The sequence below is a fragment of the Notolepis coatsorum genome (genome assembly GCF_963971535.1).
Source record: "Notolepis coatsorum genome assembly, chromosome: 16".
In the NCBI taxonomy this organism is placed as follows: domain Eukaryota; kingdom Metazoa; phylum Chordata; class Actinopteri; order Aulopiformes; family Paralepididae; genus Notolepis; species Notolepis coatsorum.
The window spans coordinates 74,615,722-74,637,690 of NC_140180.1; the positions used below are offsets into that span (position 1 = coordinate 74,615,722).

Here is a 21,969-nt window from a genome sequence, read left to right on the forward strand (position 1 = left end):
AAATGAGCCATAGTATTGTCTCCATAGCTATAATATAGAATATAGATAATTATATAGCTCTGCAAACATTGTGACGCAGTGAAAATAGGCAATAGAAAGCTGGCGCATTGACTACAGGGATGAGGGTAATAGCTGGCGCTCAAAGTGTTAATGTTTTAACATACAATATACACAGAGACAATGTACATATAAATACACATACCCACACCTGCATATTATACATACATGCATGTATATAATACATACCATAAAACTTCAATTAATAGCTTGCACTTTTATTTGCTTTAATCACTGAAGTCACCCTGCCTTTATTTAGGACAAACTAAAAAAAAAACTAAACAAAAAGTGAACTAAAATCAGTGACCAGAGAAGACAGTTTTAGCTGAGCTCACCTTTCTAGAGCTGCCCTCCGATACCTTGGCCAGGTGCCATAGGATGACATAGTGGGTACACTGCAGTGACTGGATGACTATCTGCTCACAAACAACAAACAAGTGGAAGCGGTTAGCAAGAAAAATCTGTGTGTGTGTAGATGGTAACAATTCAGGAAAAAAAATCAATTTGAGGCAAAGATTTTATGTATCATACCAACTCAAACAAACAACTCCACTTCAGGCAAAGATTTGATGCATTGTTTTATGCATGTTTTTCACTGTGACCACAGTTTGATTAGTTAGTCATTAGTTCACAATTGGTATAAAATGACGTTAGACTATTCCTTCTAAAAACACATAGGTTCGAACTAGGGATGTCCGATATTATCGGCCGATATTGGCATTAAAATGTGATATCGGAAAATATCGGTATCGGTTTTCAAAAAATTCAAATTATTTTTTATTTTATTTTTACATTTCTATAACCTTTATTTACCCAGGCAAGCAAGTAATAACAAATTCTGATTTTATTTATTGTCAAAAGTATGCATAATGTTATGTTAATTCCACAACAAGACATATGTAATGTTAATTACCTGAAATTATTCAGTTTCTTGGGGAAACCCTGCATATATCGATATCGGTATCGGAAATTAAGAGTTGGACAATATCGGTATAGGTAAAAAAGCCAATATCGAGCATCCCTAGTTCGAACCATTTGAATATCTATTATTGCGCATTATGTAAACAAAATGAATGACCTTTAAGATCAACATACCTACACACACAAATGTAATATTCTAGATTATTCAAATAAAGAAAGAATAATTTATTCTGATTATCTGTTTTACATGTTGTAGTTAGGACAACTTTATACTCTACTGTATGTATGTGTGTTTATCTGTTTTACGTGTTACAGTTAGTACCATTTTTATTTATTATTCAGTTTTATCATTTACAATACAGTTAGGACTACAGTTATACTCTAGCTGTGTGTGTGTGTGTGTGTGTGTGTGTGTGTGTGTGTGTGTGTGTGTGTGTGTGTACACTAACCTGTTCGGGCATATCTCCATTTTCTATGCCAGTGTTGAGCAGCTTGAAGTTGCTGGTGAACAGGTCCCACTGAGACAGATCATGGGCACTGAACACAGAGCAGGAGAGGAAGTCTCAGTTAGTTTTTTGAGACAAAAACAGGCAAGTAGAACGGAGAGAAAAGAGGGTATGAAAAGATGGTAAGAGGTGTAAAGACTAGTCTGTCTGAGGAGTTCCCATACTTGTGGAAAGCCGTGATCCTCTTCAGAGTGGACAGGACCTGGTAGGCATCGTCTTCATCAACCTCTTCGCCCTAAAAAGGGAGACGTGTGAAAGTTAGAAAACTAGGTGTGACAGAGCTTTCCCCAAGCAAAAAAATATTACAATAAAATAGCAAACAAAAGTTCCAAATAATTATTTATAATTCATATTTACAGTGTATAAGCTGGCCGCAAGCTAGCTTTCACTGCAAAAATATAATGTCTATATAAAACATTTTATAAACATGGTGGCGCTGGTGGGTTGTCGAGTGGCGCTGCGCCTCTATACCATTGTTTAGGGAAAGCCCTGTATGCATATATCCCTAACAGCCCAAATTCTCAATCCACCTTCTGACCATGTCCCGAATCTGAGCCGCTGAGGAGTAGTCCATGTTTTAAATTTTATGAGAATAGCGCCACCATGAGTTGTATTGTAAGGGAACATATTTGTCAGGTTTGGTGGAAATCCGTAATTTCTTGTTTACCAAAATTTGATTGAATCGCTGAGGACCCAGCAGAGTGCAGTGTTGAATTTGGTGCCATTTGGCCAGATGGTGGCACTATAACAAACTTCATGTTTTGGCCTGTAAATTTATAAAACTAAAGAAAATGTTTCCTGGATTCCTGTGGGTTTAGGATCGTTCCATGTAAGCCATGCCCATTTCCGTTTTCTTGACCACTCCTATAACCTTTGAACAAATGTTACAAAATTTGGTACAGAGCATCTAGTGTTTCCCACAGGATTTTGTGAGACTGTGGTGGGTGAACCTCTGCCCCTCTAGGGGGGTCCGGGGGCATGCTCCCGTAATTTTTTTTTGTACATTTTAAAGTCAAATGAATCAATCTGGTGCACTTTGAGAGCAAAATAAATCCTCGAAGCACCAATCCTCTCCTCGAAGCACCCCAGCCATTCAATGTATTTGTTCAATTCCACCACCAGCACACCGGATTCAACCCTTTATTAGCCCTTTATTAGTTGAATCAGGTGTGCTGCTGGTGGTGGAATTTAACAAATACATGGAACGGCTGGCTGGGGTGTCTCGAGGAGAGGTTTGGGAACCACTGGACTAGAGCATACATTTGAGCCATCAAAGAAATAAAGAAAAAGTAGTTACCTGTGTTGAACCTGTTTATTTTTTAGAATTTTTTTTTTTTTACTGGATTACTATTACGACTACTACCACTGCCAATACTACTGATACATCCCTATTGGCAAACTTTATATTTAAAAAAAATTGTAAAAATAAATAAATAAATAAAAAAAAGTTCATTATAAAACTGTGGCGGGACTAATTAGACTGTGGCGGGGCCCAGTCTAAGTAATTAATGGGAAACACTGCATCTAAGAACCAAGCTGAAAAAAGTAACTTTTTCAGATTTTGTATATTCCACACAGTTTTGCTATAGCTGGGGCGCAAAATTTGCTCAAATACTGTGGACAGGGCTTAGTTATATTATAACAAATGTCATATCTCCTAAACACCTTGTGCTATTGCAACAACATGTGGTGAACATGTGTAGATATGATGTATGAGTGACCATGACAGATATGGTGCCATATGATATGACCAATAGGTGGTGCTTTAGCAGCATCATAAGTATAAATAGCCATAATGCTCCCGTCTATCCTCTCTATGAATGTGAACAGCAAATTAGAATATGTTTGAACAAAAGGTATTAGATACACAAATTCTAAAGTTTGGCCTGATGGTGGTGCTAGAAGAAAGGCCTGGGTCACCAAAGTCAATAGGGTTTCAACACCCCCTGACCTCAGGTCACCTCATAAGGAGGGGAATATAGCTGATAGCAGCAATCAATAAGTTACCACAGCATGAGTCAGAACAGAAGCCAAAGAATTCCCCTCATGGACAACATACAAACTGAGATTCATGATGTAGTCTATATATCAAGCTAGAGGCCAGTCATGATGAGTAAGGATCATGATGTAGCCTGCATATTACGCTAGCATTCGAGAGCAAGCATCATTTGTCGCTGTTTTCGGCACTTATTAATTTGCACTACTAAGCTGCTCACCAAGTGTCTACTTGCTGAGAAAAACATCTGCAGCTTTTCACTCTGACACCATGTATAATGAAGGAGACGGGGTGCCAGAGTTAGGTGAACAACATTGCCATAGTGGACTGGACAGGGACATCTATGCATGGTGTCCAAAAGGCCACCAACATAGCAGTTGACTCCTCTCGCCACTCTGACCTCCTCAGAGCATCCAGGCCAGGTCTGCCAGATAGTCTTTCCCTGAAGCCATCAGAACTCTGAATACAACACTTTAAGCAAAGTTAACCGTCAGCAACGTCATATATGACCGTCAAATGCGGTCTTATTTCTTTAGAAACTATGCTATATTATTTAGCACTACAGATGCTTCATATCCAGGTCAATTCACACACACACTTGAGATTAAAGCATATAAACTTTGCGCTTGCCTGACAATGTTGGCACAACAATTATAATGACACAAGCCCCGGGCTGGGTAAGTTAGACGTCAACAAGCAAGCAATGTTGATCACAGATCCAGGTAGCTGCCTGGTAGACCCAACCTCTGCTGTGCTCAACCGCATAGTATGAGGTTGGGAGAAAATACCATAGGCCAGAAAACAAATGCTCACCAATTGGTCACAACTTAATGCAAAGACGCGAAATTACTTTGTCATTACAATACCTCGGTCACAACGTTGCAATATTCAGTCAATCATTTGTAAAAATACAATTTTCATAATCCCAGCGCTGTTTGCATATGGCTTTTCCGGAACTACATAATCTGTGATGCGACTGCATTTGTGGGAATTTTATCATTTATAACATTGTTTATACAACTTGGTTTAATCCAAACGTCCATTCGGAAACTATGCATAATGTATAAGCCATTCGGAGGATGACCGGTCGCTCATCAGTCTCCCAACAAAGAACACACTTGCCCACACCGCGACAAATGGGACAGTTGGGGTCAAGAAGGGTAATGCAATTAATTGCTGTGGTATTGGTGCATCCCCACTACTAAGTATCCTCACATACATCTCCTCTTCCTTGCCGTCAGCCTCACCTCTTGTAAGAAATCCTCCAGTAATCTGTTGAACTTGTCCACCAGCTCGTCCAGTAGCTGTGAGCGAGCGATGTCTACCCTGTTGAAGATGGTGAACTCCTCGTTGCAGAGGGAGTGGTAGGTTTTGGAGCAGACCTCCAGCACCTCAGTGTCCGTGTGCTTCTCTACGATGTCCTTGATCTGACGCAGTAGGGACTCCAGGTGCTGTGGGGTGGTGAGATTGGAAGAATTTAAGGAACACCATGAAAGCCAAGGCAGATGACATGACACTACGTTTGACTTAGTTTCGCACGGGATGTTTCTTCCCTGATTAATCAAATTGACACCTTCACAGTCAGAATCCTATGATGAGTACCAGGGGCGGATCTAGGATTATAGGAGATCCGGGGCTTAGCCCAGATAGGTGCCCGCTTTTTTTTTATATATATATATATATATATATATATATATTTTTTTTTTCTTTTTTTTTTTCTTTTTTTTTTGCAGGCAAGGGGTGGTCTGAACGGCAGATTTTTTTTGAATTGAATGAACCTGTACATGCAATTTCCTGCAATATAGAGCCTTCAATCTTGACCAATAAAGCTGCTCTTTTCACTATAAAACTCAGTTAACCATAACGTAGTTATGGTTAGATTTATATATTGGGGGGGGGATATATCATATTTTTCATATGATCAAAAAGTGGTGGAGCAAGAGCATACCTTTGCTCCCCCAAGTTCAATAGTGGGAGAGCAGAGATGCTCCGAATGCTCTTATGGCCAGGCGTCTATGATTCACTGATACAAAGTAAAATAGTGCAGTGCAATAAAATAGTTAGTAAAATAGAATAAAATAATGCAATAGTGCATTGCAATAAAATAGTTATCATCGTATTTTTTTCGGGAGGCCGGTAAGGAGTGCATTACAGTAGTCAAGTTGGCTTGAGATAAAGGCATGGATCTGGTTTTCAGCATCCTTTTGATTTATAAATGGCCGTACTTTAGCTATGTTTCTAAGGTGGAAGAATTAAGTTTTTGTCAACTTGTTGATTGTGATTTAAAGCTTAGGTCTGAGTCTACCATGACACCAAGACTTAACTCACTCAAATACAGTTAGCAGCTGGATAGACCACAGATGGAAATGAGCTTCTGCTAAATCTGGTGCAAACATATTTTCATGTAACAATGATGAATTGTCAAAAAAAAAAAAAAAAAAAAAAATTAATAGATTCGGGGCTTTTCAGAAAACATTCGGGGCTTGAGCCCAAGTAGCCACCCCCTAGCCCCGCCCCTGATGAGTACACTGCCCTTCTATGATGAGTACACCGTCTTTCTATGGTGCGTACTAGGGATGCACGATAATTATCGGGCCGATATCAGCAATTATGACGTCATACCGATAAACCCGATAACATTATTGATAGCTCCGATAATATATAATAAATTTTTTGGTTAAAAGAAATCCGGTGTGGGTGGATTGGGATGAATGGCGTTTGTTTTTACTGTAGGCTCCTCCCGTTTTGCCAGTACTGTGGTACGACTGATGGCGTGTGGTTTAGGAAGAGGGAGTTTTTCACAAATCCAGCCGCTCCCCTTCTCATGCCTGGCTGTGACGTAGTCACGTAACATTCAGAAGCAGCACAGATAGTAAACAAAGATGGCGTCGTCTGAATTTTTCAAAGTTTCAGAGGAAAACAGTTCGCTTGCTATTTGTAACAAATGCAGAAGTTCCACGAGGAGGGAAAGGGGCAACAAGCTATAACACATCCAACCTAATAAGTCACCTGAAACATCACCGCCGCTACGATGGTGTATTAAAATCCGACGACGACGCCGAGCAGCTAAAGGCTAAGCTAATCCAAAGCCAGCTGCAAAGGAAGCGGCACGGCTTGTACCTATTGACGAGGCGTTTGCAAAATGTAAGACGTTTGACAGAGATGATTTGTTTGGTTTATTTAATTCTTTTTGAGGCGTGCTGTCCTATAAATGCCAAGTAATAGTTGTTTCATGGACCAAGGCCACAACAGTCTCCTCTCCTATAGCGTCAAATGTTTTATCTGCTGACAAAGCACAATACCTTTTCCCCAAGGGGATTAACACTTTAATCGCCGAAGACGCTGTTCAGCGTCTTTCCCCGCCATGCTTATTCTGCCGAAGACGCTGGACAGCGTCTTTGATATCAATATTTCAAAAATCTGTGATCGAAATCATATTTCTCCCCCGGAGACATTATATGTACTGGTGAGCCCCTCTCAACTCTCCAACGGTTCAAGAGCGCCATCTGGTGGCCGATCGGCGGATCGCCCAGGGCAGAAACAGGAAGTGGAAGCTGGTGCTCATTTCAATTCGGTCCGATCACTCGCTAATAGTCCCAGGACTCGAGCTGATCACAACGGATAGCAATCCGTTACCAATAACTCGATAAACAACATGATTTGGACGTATATACTATTATACAACCTGGAAATGGATAGGATATTTCGACATCCCATAATAGAAAAATGCCTGTTTCACGCTCATCTCCCAACGGCGCGAGGAAGCTACGGCGAGTTTCAGCGTTATTTTTTAATGTCTTCGATACTAACTGCTCTAATGATCATATCACCCACACTAGATGAATGATATAACGTTGCCCACGGAATTATAAACGACCCCCCCCCCCCCCATCCGGTCAACATCAGATTATACGTAGTAACTCCTAGAAGCACGTCCAGTTGAAATTTTTTTATCTCGCACAGATTCCTACCAAACTGTATTTGATCATCAATATAATGCATTTAGGGCTATAAATAAAGTTCTGGAGAAAGCTGCAGAAAACTATAAAAACATACTTATACTTTAGACCGTATTTTAGTATGAATATGTGAATGAAAAAGTATAACGTTGCTACACCCTGAACAATAGATATAGGCCATAGTAATGTCAATTTAGCAATACAATTTAAAAAGTTATAGCCCTGCAAAGAAGGGGAACTTCTCCATGTTAAATAGGGCTGGCGAGGGATGGTAAATTATGAATTTAACCCCGGTGATCAAAGTGTTAATAAAGTATCTATCTATCTATCTACCTGTTGGTTTTTAGTTCACTCATTGTTCAGGGAAACACATTGGTTTTTTTTTATCCACTTTTTCTCCCATTTTCTATATTTCCTCCCATCCCAATTTCGTATCATCCAATTCAACCCTCCCCTGTCACGGACGCTGTTTCTTGCCTCCCACAAGCCGGCTGCAATGTGGACTAAGTCATACATAGCACAAGTCCCCTCCGGTACTTGAGGTAACAGCAGTCGCATCTTTTTCACCTGCGCAGCTCGATCTCTCAGTGGCGAGGAGTAACACGTGGGAGGCTCACGCTGCCCCTGACAATTCCTGATTCTACTGCGCAGGCGCACCAACCGACCTGTAGGAGTCGCTGTGCACAACGCCCGATCCCCACCCATCAGTTTCCCACCCCCTAATACGGTCAATGTGTATTAGTACGGACGACCAGCTAAACTGAAAGCAAATGTGGAGCGCTGGGCTCGAACTGACGAGCCCAGCGTTTCCAGCATTTCGTGGCGAGCGCCTTGCCCACTATGCCACGTAGCCGCCCACTACCATAGTGTCTTTATACCTACATAATAATAATACAACTCTGTACATTGTATCTCTCTATTGCACTTTACGGTTACATTTGCATTCTGGTTGGATGCCAAACTTATTTTTGTTGTACCGTACTTGTTCTGTATAATGACAATACATTTTAATCTAATGTTAGCGTGCCCCTTTATAGAGTGCCCCGTCTTACCTTCTCCAGACGCCCTGTGGTGTAGATGTCCAGGTCAAAGTACTGAGGCAACTGCAGCAGGTTGGTCACCTTCTCCGCGTCCACCGCATACTGCATGACAAGAAAGGTTTGAAAAGTTAACAGAATGAATCTTATCTATAGTTTTCTATATTTTACAGCCACTAGATGTCGCACTTGACTAGAGCACCAGCATGTCATTTATCAAATCAGGTTCATTCCACGAGGGGAGATGGGAAGTAGGGAGGAGATACATATAACTAGATGGTGCAAAGCGGAGTCTCCAGCATAGTTCACCATCTTGTGGCCATCTTGTCACAGGCAGCATGCCCACTCATAACATGATAGTCTATGGTGTATGTACTATTGAAATAAACATAGCTTGCTCAAATTTCAACCGATTTGGTTTATTACAAACGTTATTAACGTGGCTATGATTCAGGATGCTTGGACATGTTGAAATTATTTTCATATGAAAGTCCATTATAAGTATGCAGTATGATAACTACATCTGACGTTTATAACAAACCAAACCATTTGAAAATCGGTTGAAAATGTAGCACGCTATGGTTATTTCAATAGTACATGAACCATAGACATTCACACATGTTATGAGTGGGCATGCTGCCTGTGGCAAGATGGCCACCATGTGGCAACGTCAGTCTCCATTGGCCAGCAGCGCGGGTGAGTCATCTAGCCGTTATATATATATATGTCTATGGAGATACATGCCTTCATGAATCAATAATTATTTGGGGTGGAAAGCAATACTTTTATTCTGCACCTTTGTAAAATCTCTGTGGATGTATTCTTTTTAACATAAAAACACAAAGTAAAAACATACAAATGTTATCTATAGAACCTATAATAAAAGAGGGAGAAGGGATGGTTCCGAGATATACTGGTTCCTTAACACTTTGAGTGCCACGCCGGGTTTTCCTTTTTACCCCCTGAATGCCACCATCGGCGCCAATGTTAACGTTAATATCGCCTAATCTATGTTTTAAATTATGGCTATGTGTCTAATCTGCCCATCGCATTATCAAAGACTATTTTCCAGTCAGTGCTGTCAAGGCAGATTGTTTTTTTATCGCGTCATTTCCGTTTCAGAGCATTTAGAAAAGCACCCGTTTTCAGATCAAAAACAGCCCATTCTGGACGATTCTATGAAAATCGTCTTTTACTGGAATATTCCACAACGTTGATATTCGTCGGCCTTTTTATGAATCGTTTTCAAATAAACGCTAGATGATCAATATTATACGTGCACGCAAGCACATTCGGGCCGCGCACGGATAATCGCCGCGTTGATTTCCTCTCTGACTTTTACAGTGAAACCGAAAGAGTCCATTTCACAAAACAGCCTATAACTTCATCAAAATTAGTCTGATTATCCTAACACTGATAACATAGAGTCCTTACCTGACATCAGATGGTATCCAACTGGTATATTCCAATTCCTGATCACCATTCGAAAAAATCGATAAGTGTATAGATCCAACGCGATACAGTAGAACTCCATGATCAGCGGGGCTCAGAGGATCCCGAATGAACTCTGGTAACCCCGGCTGGATCAGTGGACTGGAAAATGTGGAGTACCGGATTTTTTTCCCCATCCATTTTCATTGAGTCCATTCCAAAATCCCTTATGTCATCTGAAAGACGATAGGGGGCGCTTTTTTCCACATATAATCTCCGGCGGTGCTCGTGTATACTCGGGTAGGCTCGCGTGATGCAATACGATTTCAGATCGCTAAAAAAAAACTTTCAACCACATAAAAATAAACCAGAGATATCTCGTGTGTGGCAGTTAAAGTGTTAAACACATTTTTTAAATGTTTTCAGAAAAAATATGCATATGATTTCCGAGCAACAAATTTAGATTTCTGACTTGGACATCAAACTATTTGTGAGTCAGTTTAGACATTTGTCCATTTCTAGCAGCTATTTCCAGACTTTAGAAGTCTTTGTGGGGTACAGTTTCTGTTGTCAGGCTGAAAATAAGGAACAGGATGTATGTGACCTACTTTGGCCAGTAGAGGGGGCAATGAGATAGCAAAAAGCTCAGTCATCCTGGTCCTGTCGTCCAACTGAGTTTTCTTTTCCTTGGCTGTCATCACCTGAGCAGAGAGACAGACAGTAAAGCTCAGTACATCTGATCTTTCAGGCCAAAACTCAATTTGGGATAAAGATTCAAGGTTATTAATATTACATATAATGGTAAATGGTGCATTTTTATATAGCGCTTTTATCCAAAGCACTTTACAATTCTTTGTTCCTCACATTCACCCATTCACACACCAATGGTCCAGGCAACCATGTAAGGTGCCAACCTGCACATCGGGAGCAATTATGGGTTCAGTGTCTTGTTCAAGGACACATCCATACGCTGCCCGGGAATTGAACCAGGAACCTTCCGACTATCAGACAACTGACTGCTCTACCTCCTGAGCCACTGTCACCCCTGCCACCTACACGATTTTGTTGATCAAATTCCATGACTTGTCTATCACAGTGCAATGTCCATCAACTACAGTATATGTGAGAATGTCTATGTTGTGAATGTATGTTCAATATTTTTTTTTATATTATTGCCGAATAGTTTGAATGTTGATAACTAGATCTAGCAGCAGCCTAACTTGACATACATTTTTAATGTGTGAAAACCACATTAACCAATTTCCCCCACAATTTTCTAATTGTTAACTTTTCCAACCTTTTTCGTTACCGCAGGAACCCTGCAGATATGTTTCCACAGTTCAGTGTCTGTGTGCCTCTTACCCTCTTCCCTGTGCCTCTGCCCACAGGCGGATGGCACTCTGCAGCCTGGCGAACAGTGCACAGCATGATCTCAATTAGAGCAGTCTCCTGTCGGTCAGTCAGAGCTACACAGGAAAAACACAAGACAGAAAAATTTGGTTATGCGCGTGCGCGCCCCCCCCCCTGCCTTGGACTGAATGCCGTGCCCCTTACGGGTGTCTCTGCTGTACCTTCCTCCCCGGGGAGCGGGTCGTCAAGCAGTAAGCTCGTCATACACTCCCAGTCCTTCAGTAGCTCTGCGCCACTCTCCCACAGAGAGTCCACCAGGTAGGCTGCATGCTCATGGAGCTGAGAGAAAAGGTACACAGTCGGAGTCAGCATGACCTCGTACTCAAAGACTATAGTACTGACATCAAGAGTCTGGTGGCACAGCCGTCTAAAAGTAGTGTGGTCCCATCTACAAAGCCATCTAAAAGTAGTGTGGTCCTATCTACAAAGCCATCTAAAAGTAGTGTGGTCCTATCTACAAAGCCATCTAAAAGCAGTGTGGTCCCATCTACAAAGCCATCTAAAAGTAGTGTGGTCCTATCTACAAGGCCATCTAAAAGCATATATTTATTTATTATTATTTTGTAGTCACTGTACATATTCTCACATGTGTATGTTTCTTTTTGTATGTGTTGTTGTAATGGGTTATGGTGGCTGTATGTTTGTTTCTTACTTTTTTTGCACCAGACCTGAGCTACCATGCTGTACCAAAACAATTACCACCAATGCGGTTGCATAACAATAAAGTATGATGTATCTTGTAGGATGAATGCTTGGCTAGCTTATGTATTGCCTGCAAACAGTGTGACGAGGAAGGCAACGGGAGGGATTGCGTACCTCACTCTCCAGGAAAAAGAACACGGTGGTCTTAATGAGGTTAGCGTTGGGGCTCTGTCTGCCTCTCCTCTTGGGAGCACCTTCCTCCTCAGGTTCTCGGTGGCTGAACAATCTGTAGAGAGGGTGAACAGATCGATCATTATCCGTCTCCCTCTCTCTCACAAACACCTCAAACTTGCATCTTTCCTGACATCAGTTAATAACACTAGCAGCAGTGAGTAAGGTAGTCCAGACCTCTTCTGAGTATATCGGGCTGTAGTGAGATGCAATTTACAACATGAGACAGTTTACATAGCAGAACCTCATTTATTCCAACTGACCAGATTAACCACATAACGTGCACCATCCCGACGTGCCCGTGCGCGGAGCACACGAAAGTCACGGCACGTTGCGAGCGCCTAGCGGCTCGGGCTGCATTTTTCTCCGAACATATAAATTAGTTTGAAAGATCTATTTGTTGTTGTTCGAACGCCACCTCACTCGACCAAATCCGTGCCTCCGTTCTCGGGTTACATCACGATATGTCAGGTGAGCGTCCTTTTACGGGCTGCGCGTCAGATGACCGCCCCGGACTCCGACGCTCCAGAACTGCCAGTCATCCGCTGATGGCGAAAATGATGGTCAGCATTGTAGCCAATGAGTGTACCATTACAATGATACCCCACGTGGGGGGGGGGGGGGGGGGTGCGAATAAGGGATCTAGGTGAAAGTTGACTAGCAAAAACCAGAAGTGAATCACACTTCAGAATGAACGGCTGTGGATGAGCTTTTTTTTTTCCTGCATGGTTTACCCGGATCTCTCTCGGATACATTTCTGAAAAGAAAATTCAGACTACATAAGACTTCAGGCTATGGATCCGCTGTGTTTTCAAGCGTATACCAATTCTTTTTTTATTGCAACCACTACAGAAAAATGTGAGTACACAAGTTCAAGTCAAGTTCAGACCTCTGTTACTCTATTTCATTAGCACAAGTGATTTTCCTTTTTTGCATTAGTAACTTCAGAATGTTATCTTTCAAAAGAGACCAGGCTCATGCATGTGCTATAAGTATAAAGCTAAGCTTTGCAAAAAAAGTATGCAGTCCTCAAGTTAAAGTAAAAAATGGCCACTTTTCTGGGTGCCTGTTAAAACATTGGACGCCAGACCCGAGTATAGTCTGGTTAACTCGCCGACGCGTGTGCGCCAATCACGAGTATAGTCGGATTTTAATCGTTATTTATTTTATTAGCGATATCCATTCATTTTCATCCATCCAACCTGATGTTATCGTTGGGAATGGGTCTGAGCTTGCAAAAAAGGCAAATACCACCGCCTATCGTCTCCCGGATGGTATTGCACATCATTGGATTGGATTGGCTGGGGATGTGCATCAAAAAAAAAAGTCCAGTCCAGGTTTTCCTTCTCGGGCATGCAGTATATTATACCACATTGACTGGGGACACTGAGCACCGTGGATTATGTGTTTTGGATATATAACGTTGGATCAATAAGCGCAATCAATATTTGGAATGGCGATCAGGAATTGGATTAATCTTTTTGCAGGACATCAGATGTGAGGTAAGAACTCTATGTTACGAATCTTGGGTTAATCAGATGTTTCTTTCACAGCAATCACAACGTGTGTGTGCGTGCCGTTGGCGCCGACCAATGCACGGATAAGCGATTTTTCAGCCCGCTTCTGTATCGTGCATAAGGACACATATAATATCGATAATCTAGCGTTTATTTGAAAACTATTCATAAATCAAGCGACAAATGACAACGTGTTTAGTGTATTCCACTAAAACGCTATTATCACGTCTTTTCCTGGAATTACACAGAAGCACCCAAACTATATTCATATTCAAAACGGTATAAAACGGAAATGTACAGATGAAAAAACAATCCGTTTTGTACATGTTGACTGCAAGCAACTCATTGATAAGCGACGGGTGTATTAGACCCATAGCCATAATTTAAGATATATTTTAAGCACTCGCAAATATCACAGTCCTCCCATTGATTCAAGCGGTGGCCATCTAGACCTAATTCAGTCATATAGCTCCAGCGCTGAATGTGTTAAGAGGTTAACAGAATTAGCATTATATGCAGTGTTGCAAAAACATTTGACATTTTATGTACTGTTGATTAATTCCTTTATGGATACATGCAATTAAAAGCAATGGATGAGTATAATGAACAAAATATGCAGCGATGCAAAAATGTACCCCATTAAATTCACTTCAAAACATCCTTTGTTGATGTTGAGAAAATGGGAAGTTTCATAGTCTCAAAGAGTTGGGAGGAGAAAGATTCTACTTATTGACTAATATATATATATATATATAAATATATAACCCAACGTTACCTTCCATCCTCCCTGCACCCTTTCCTAACCTGCCTCTTGAAACATTGAAATCATCTCATCACTCTTCAATTGACTTGGAATCTGATTTTCTTGGCCACCAGAAACCCAGGGAATTATGTTGGCCAATAGGTGCAGATATTACAACTTGTTTTTTTTTACAGAACATAATGCAGAGAAAATGCTTGGGGTCATTTAGAAATGTTGTCAGTTTTTTTTTTTTTTTTTTAATTTTATTAAATATAAAGTTTGCCAATAGGGATGTATCAGTAGTATTGGCAGTGGTAGTAGTTGTAATAGTAATCCAGTATATTTTTTTATTTTCTAAAAAATAAACCAGTTCAACACAGGTAAGCACTTTTGCTTCATTTCTTTGATGGCTCAAATATGCTCTAGATTTTGTGTTTTGAGCACAAAGTTCATCATAGATCTAGCCTCTTTATTTTGCTCTCAAAGTGCACCAGATTGATGCATTTAACTTTAAACAATTTTTTAAAAGTTCCGGGGGGGGGCATGCCCCCAGACCCCCCTAGAGGGGCTGAGGTTCACCCACCACAGTCTCACAAAATCCTGTGGGAAACACTGAGACTTCAACGATTTCATGAGATTTTATGAGTGTTTCTTGTTCTCGTGTCTAATCATCTGTTTTCCAGTGCAACGAGCAGAGATTTATATAAGCTCATATTTCCCTAACACGTAAAAAAATTATTTGCTAAACAAACGTAGTGCTGAAAATATAAATCTTGACTGGTGTTTTGATAGAGTTAGTACTCTTGACTACATTTGAAAAAGAAACACAACATCACTTAATACAGACTGTATTGATCAATTTGTGCAACGTTAAATAAATCTCTGGGTTAAGCCATTTAGAATAGAATATAGAATAGAACATGCAAAGCAAACTAGATAATGTCTAACTTTTTTTTAATAGATGGTTGAGGGTGGAAGAAGTAAGGTGTATGACAACATAAAAAAAAGTATATATATATATTACTACTATCGTCTTATATATCGTACTCCCAAATATCGGTTTTGACCTGAAAAATCGAGTATAGGTCGGGCTCTAATCAAGAGAGGAGTGCAACGTACTTTTTGAAGAGGAACTCCCCGGCTGCTATGGCGACAGGTCTGTGGGCGGAGTAGACCAGATGATAGACGCTCTCACAGTCCTCGGGGCTAAGCACCTCGTCTGTACTACTGCAGAGACAAACAGACAGAGCGCCACAGACAGGGTCAGTCACATTCAAGGTAGCGTTCAGGAGCCTGATCTAACCTGTATGATCGGTGTGTTAAAGTGATTGTAATATTCTACTGAATGGATTGAATATGTATTTCGTTTTATTGCAATAACCAGTATCCGATACAAAATATAAACTGCCTACTTACTGCAAGACGAGGGTGAGTAGCTTTATTGCTTGTACTGCAACATCATACTCTTTGTCTAGGGTCATTGAGACGATACGATCCTGTGCAAAGAGGGAAAGAACGACATTTTAAAAAGAGTAATGAAACACATGGTCCTTTTGCTGCTGTACTGGTTAATGGTGCGTCAGTCTGTCTTTGTGAACTTGTAACATCATAAACTTACCATGCGACCAAGTTGTATACACAAGGTGATAACATTCAGGTGTGCTAGTTAGGTTACAAAGTCGGAACCAATCAGATCCAAGGCAGCAGATTCAATCAGATTATTAAATTATTCAGAATATTTTTTCGTATTGCAGGTGGTTTAATCAACTTTTAGGAATGTCAATAGTAATATCATATCTCTGATAACGTCTCATGACACTAATAAAGTATGTTTGCTCCACAAAAGGTGAAAGAAAAACACAACTCGTAAATAGCGTTTACCACTGGTATTCAACACTTGGTTAGCAGTTCAAGTGCAATTTCCTGCTGGTAAAATTGCAGTATTTTAATATAGATATTTAGGGAAAAAGGTTAAAGGTTGATACAAGTAAATCAACTTCTGGCAGTTCAACAACACCAGGGACTAAAACCTTTTTCCACAGGTGACCCCATATTGAGGTCACTAAATTATCCTGTGTGTTCACAAAGTGCCGATTACACACTATCACAAGCAGATGAAACAATGTACCCTTCCTCCAGGATACAAAAATCAAGTTGCTACTTTGAAATGGTCAATGACGACAACTGTTTAGAAGCAGTCAAGCAGCAAAAGTGGGCTGTGTAGCTTTGACAGGGATTGCTGTGTGACCCTAAAAGCCACTTGCAATAATTTTCAATGTTTCAAAAACGACAATCTGATATTATCACAGCCCTTTTTAGTTGGATTTCTACTAGAGTGGCTTAATTTTGACCCCCTCCACCCAGGATGGATTCCCAAAACAGGAATCACGGATACATGTCCACAATTTCAGTGTGTCCAACTATGAATACAAAATTAACTGCAGTGTGCCAAGTCGTCCACCAGGAGGCACTGACCTTGAAGCGGCTGGTGAAGAGCTCCAGTCTTGTGTTGAGCTCTCTGTTGTAGTACAGACCCTGCAGGGCTGTCAGACACTTCAGACGCACTTCACCTTGCTGTAATCACACACAGACACGGGTTACCAAGGTAGCAATTAAAAAGGCCTTTATCTTGTATCACTGCGAGCGGTGCTAAGTTTTCTCTGGCCCACCTTGTCGTGCATCGTCCAGCCCACATACTTCAGATAGCTGTCGTTGAGGAAGGCATCGCTGTAGAGTTTCATCCAAACTCCAATCTCTTCTATACAGATGGCCCTGATTTCCGCTATTGAATCACTGTCAAAATATCACACACACACACATCAGCACTCACTGTGGAGTTCCAAGTCAATCAGAGATGTAGTATATACTAACATGATAGGTGTCTTACTAGCACTATCAACACAGAGGACAACATGTTTGTTATTGTATTTGGAAAACATGGAGCCATACCGATATCGGTGGACAAACACGCCCTTGAATATCGCGTTCATCATATTTTCAATCTCGTCCTGATTTTCTTGGAGCTGAAATAAAAAAAGGCAGAAAATAACATGAAGTCTTTCCATTTATATTTAGCTGATGCTTTTATCGAAAGCGACTTACAAGTTCCGTAACAGGTCCGCAGGAAGGGTACAACTCTGGCGGCTAAGGGTAAGTGATGTCGTTTGTCGAACTTTAGTGCTACACTCTTTAGTGCATAATATAATAGACATATTAGCATGATATGTAGTAGTATAGGCATAGTAGACTTAGTAGCAAAGTGCATTATAGTAAAAGACAGTATGAAGGACAGGGTGACTAAAGAAGCTGTGTGAATTTAATGACAGTGTGGGTTGTCATCCCCACCTGTCTGAAGTCCACAATTATCCCTGTACCCAAAAAAGCCAAGCCTGCTTGCCTCAACGACTACCGCTCTGTAGCTCTCACCTCCATAGCCATGAAGTGCTTTGAGAAGCTAGTGAAGGGCTACATCTGTTCCTCCCTCCCCATCAACCTGGACCCCCTGCAATTTGCATACCGCCCCAACAGGTCCACGGAGGACGCCATAGCCCATGTGCTGCACACAGCAGCATCACACCTGAGGCAGGGGAACTATGTGAGAATGCTATTCATCGACTACAGCTCAGCATTCAATACCATACAGGGCTCTACGCGAACCTTTTTCCCAAGGAGCACATGTGCTCCTAAATGAAAAAAATTAGGAGCACACAAATACATTTAGGAGCGCAGTGAAAAAAGTACCAGAGTTATTAACAAACTATTTATTACATGCATATTATACTGTGCGTGTGTGTGCACATACTAAGGGACAAACATCTGTGCAATAGCATCCCCAAAATCACACATTGGTCCATGCCTACTAGACAAAGGATATAGGTTGTCCAGCTGCTTTTGTATGTTGTAGTGTTGTCACGATACTAACATTTTGACTTCGATACAGATAGGAAAGGGGATGGAATATATTATTAGATGACAGACATGGAAAGTTCTTTATAAAATTCTTTAATCATTATAATTTAAATTAATATTTTGACACTGTTGAAACATAAATAATCAAAAGATTGTTACAGCTGCTGAGCTATATACTATAGCTATTAGCTAATGTCCATCAATATCTTCCTTTTGAATGAAATAGGATCAGGAATCAGGAGAGAGGGGATGCAGAGTTTTCCAGAGCGAGCGAGCGAGAGAGATTTACCGCGACGAGGTGCGTTTAGACCATTGCTCACGGACTTTTCCTTACACATAAAAACAGCGTGACTCGTGAGATAAGTTGTCACAGAGCTGTCAAACGCAGGGCTGAATAGTTAGATGTCATACCTGTAGCTTCTAAAATTGAAGGTCCGCACTGCTCTGTGTATATTATGAAATGACAATTGCGCTTTGACACGCCCACTACCCAAAACCATTACTCGCACACTGTGCTCCTAAATGATTTGTCCTGTTCGCACAAATCTATTTTAAGGGGCAAATGAGTGAAATGCTCGTACTGTAGAGCCCTGCCATAGTCTCTTCCAAACTCAGCCAAGCTCAGGGACCTGGGCTTGAACTATGACCTCTGCCAGTGGGTCTTGGACTTCCTGACGGGCAGACCCCAGGTGGTGAGAGCAGGCAACTGCACCTCCTCATCCATCACTCTCAACATAGGGGTCCCCCAAGGGCTGTGTTCTGAGTCCCCTCCTCTACTCCCTGTACACACATGACTGTGTGGCACAGCGGAACAACAACACAATCATCAAATTTGCTGACGACACAGTAGTGGTGGGCCTGATCTCTGCAAACGACGAAAGGGCCTACCTGGAAGAGGTAAAGGTTCTAGCGGGATGGTGTCAAGAGAACAGCCTCTCCCTGAACGTCAGCAAAACTGATTGAGGTCGGGGGTCAGGGACTACAGTAGGGTGGACGGTATAAACGGTATGAATTTTGACTACCTTGTAACCGGTAGAGCAGCTCTAAAATAGCAATGACGTCACGTAACCACAGCCAGGGCTCGACAGTGCAACTATTTCACTCGCATTTGCCCCTAAAAATAGATAGAATTAGATATAGATAATAGATATGTGCGAACTGGAAAAAGTTATTTAGGCGCACAGAGGCTTCGCGCAGTGGGCGTGTCAACGTGCAATTGTCATTTCAAAATAGACAGAGCAGAGCGGACCTTCAATTCTAGAAGCAAACAAGCTCTTCCGCCCTGCGTTTGAAGGCTGTGTGACAACTTCTCTCGCGAGTCCCGCAGTTTCTATGTGTAATGTAAACTCTGCGACAGGTCCAATCGTCTAACATGCTTTGCATCCTCGCCATTATGGAATGCCCACATCGCGCTAAAACCTTATGTAATGTTAAATGTTGATGTAGCCTCAGCAAGTTAACGTTAGCTCCACTCTAGCAGCTCCCTCCCTCTCTCTAGACAAAACATATGATATATAACGAACAACGTAAAAGATAATATGCATATATACTTGATCACTATAGTCCCGCTGAACACAACTAGTCACAATGTCGGGCGCTTTGGATATGGGCTAACCGGCCACATTACTGTGCACAACGGAGGGATCACTGGTTGGTTTTGGCCGATTATGCTGTCCACTGCATCAAACCACGGAAAAGATATTGAAGCCTCATCTTCTTCACTTTTTAGCTCGACATTGTTGACTGATCTGTTGTACCCGTGCACGCATTTTCTAATAATAGCATTATTAGACATGTCAATAACGAAAGACGTGCTGGTCGCGCTGGAGAAAAACCAAATTGGATGTTGTGTGTGTCTTTTATGCGTTATTTTGTTATTCTAATATGCTAATTCATCTGTATCTGGATATCCAATGAACGGATTTTGTAGAGGCCGGTAGCGTTATTTCGGGGAAATTGGTATCTATAGTCTGGTGTAGTTTTCATCCACGAAAAATGAAGGCTCTAATTATTATTATTCATAGAGACTCTCAAGCATTAATAATTATTACAGCCTCCATTTTTCGTGGATGAAAACTACACCAGACTATAGATTAGGGTTGTCACGATACCACAAATTTTGTTTCGATACTATACCAATATGAATTTCAATACTTTCTCAAAATCAGGGAAACACTCTCAGATGTCATTATTGTTATTTATTTTAAAACACAACAATGAAAAATGACAAGAATAAATAAATTAAAAGCAATGGCATTCAAAATGCTGGAGAACTTTTTTTGCACTCAAAACAGTTGCTGTACAAGGTTTCTGAACCCAGCTTTCTCAACTGTATATATATTGGAACTTGGTCCATACAGATGAACTCTGCGACTGCCCTGTTGATCCTTTTATCATCTTTGGACTAATTTGTGTACTTAATATGCTGCTCAAAAAAAGCGGAGGTTAGGTTGCTTCTGGGGTGTGGGGGGAGTCACTGTGAGCCAAATGCAGCAGACTTCTGTAGTTAAAAAAATTCAAGGGGTAGAAAAAGTATGGTTGTATTATTATACATTCGTCATAGCAGAGGGCCTAATTAGTTTGAGATACCATAACCTAGAAAACATTTATGAGTGAGACTGATTATAGCCCATCATAATCTAGAACTAGGTTGTCATATTGTAGGCCGTTTAACAAAAATAAAATAGATTTCCGTTGTCTTTATACAGTATGTATGAACCATTAATGGGCAATTGTCAAATGTCTCTGTATAAATCACGTTTGTGACTAAGCTATAGAGATGCAGTGTGCATCAATTCATTTCTGTTGTGGGTAGGCAACAGGGGATGTGTGTTTACTAGCTTTCAGCACAGCAGTTTAGGCTATGTATAGTTTATTATTAGGCTTTTCAATTTATTTTCTATTCTTGCGAATAGCATTGTGGACATTTTCTAATGCTCGTATAAGGAACTGTAGTCACGAGAGCTAGCATAGCTCGTCCAACGAATGTTGGCATCAATGGCATGACTACAGTACTGATAGGAGCTACTGTAGCACGTAACGTTAGTTATCACAACCATCGGCAATCGCAGTGAGGATCTTTATTGATCAACGTTAGCTAGCTAGCACATTTTGCATAGAATAAACTCGGCTAACGTTAGCTTATATAGCTAGCGAACTATAATTCTAGTTAAAGCTAGCTAGCGTTAATCAATAAAGATCCTCACTGCGATTGCCGATGGTTGTGATAACTAACGTTACGTGCTACAGTAGCTCCTATCAGTACTGTAGTCATGCCATTGATGCCAACATTCGTTGTACGAGCTATGCTAGCTCTCGTGACTAGTTTGTTGTTCTTCATTCCAGAAGGTTGCTTCCGGTAAACTAGCGCAACGTCACTACTGACAGCAGCGCTGTGCTCCAATAGGAAGGCATTCGCATGCATAAATGAATAAATAAAGATTAAATAAAACATTTTTTTTCCAAACGCAGTATAGTATCATTTCGAACACACTAGTACCGCGGTACTATACTAATACCGGTACACCGTGCAACCCTACTATAGATATCAATTTCCCCAAAATAACGCTACCGGCCTCGACACAATCCGTGCATTGGTTATCCAGATACAT

At 41.0% G+C, this 21,969-nt stretch overlaps 1 protein-coding gene across 1 annotated transcript in view; it reads right to left on the reverse strand.

The window, feature by feature from the left end:
* stag2b (STAG2 cohesin complex component b) overlaps nucleotides 1–21,969 on the reverse strand; it is a 76,283-nt gene that overhangs the window by 32,894 nt on the left and 21,420 nt on the right. Inside the window, exons 9-22 of the mRNA XM_084332416.1 lie at nucleotides 17,399–17,472; nucleotides 17,119–17,242; nucleotides 16,925–17,023; nucleotides 15,866–15,945; nucleotides 15,569–15,676; nucleotides 12,134–12,245; nucleotides 11,479–11,596; nucleotides 11,270–11,373; nucleotides 10,516–10,608; nucleotides 8,492–8,581; nucleotides 4,728–4,931; nucleotides 1,649–1,719; nucleotides 1,428–1,515; nucleotides 393–473 (exon numbers count right to left, since the gene is read on the reverse strand). Coding sequence (XP_084188542.1) covers nucleotides 393–473; nucleotides 1,428–1,515; nucleotides 1,649–1,719; nucleotides 4,728–4,931; nucleotides 8,492–8,581; nucleotides 10,516–10,608; nucleotides 11,270–11,373; nucleotides 11,479–11,596; nucleotides 12,134–12,245; nucleotides 15,569–15,676; nucleotides 15,866–15,945; nucleotides 16,925–17,023; nucleotides 17,119–17,242; nucleotides 17,399–17,472 — 1,446 coding nt within the window. The remainder of the gene's footprint in view (nucleotides 1–392; nucleotides 474–1,427; nucleotides 1,516–1,648; nucleotides 1,720–4,727; nucleotides 4,932–8,491; nucleotides 8,582–10,515; nucleotides 10,609–11,269; nucleotides 11,374–11,478; nucleotides 11,597–12,133; nucleotides 12,246–15,568; nucleotides 15,677–15,865; nucleotides 15,946–16,924; nucleotides 17,024–17,118; nucleotides 17,243–17,398; nucleotides 17,473–21,969) is intronic.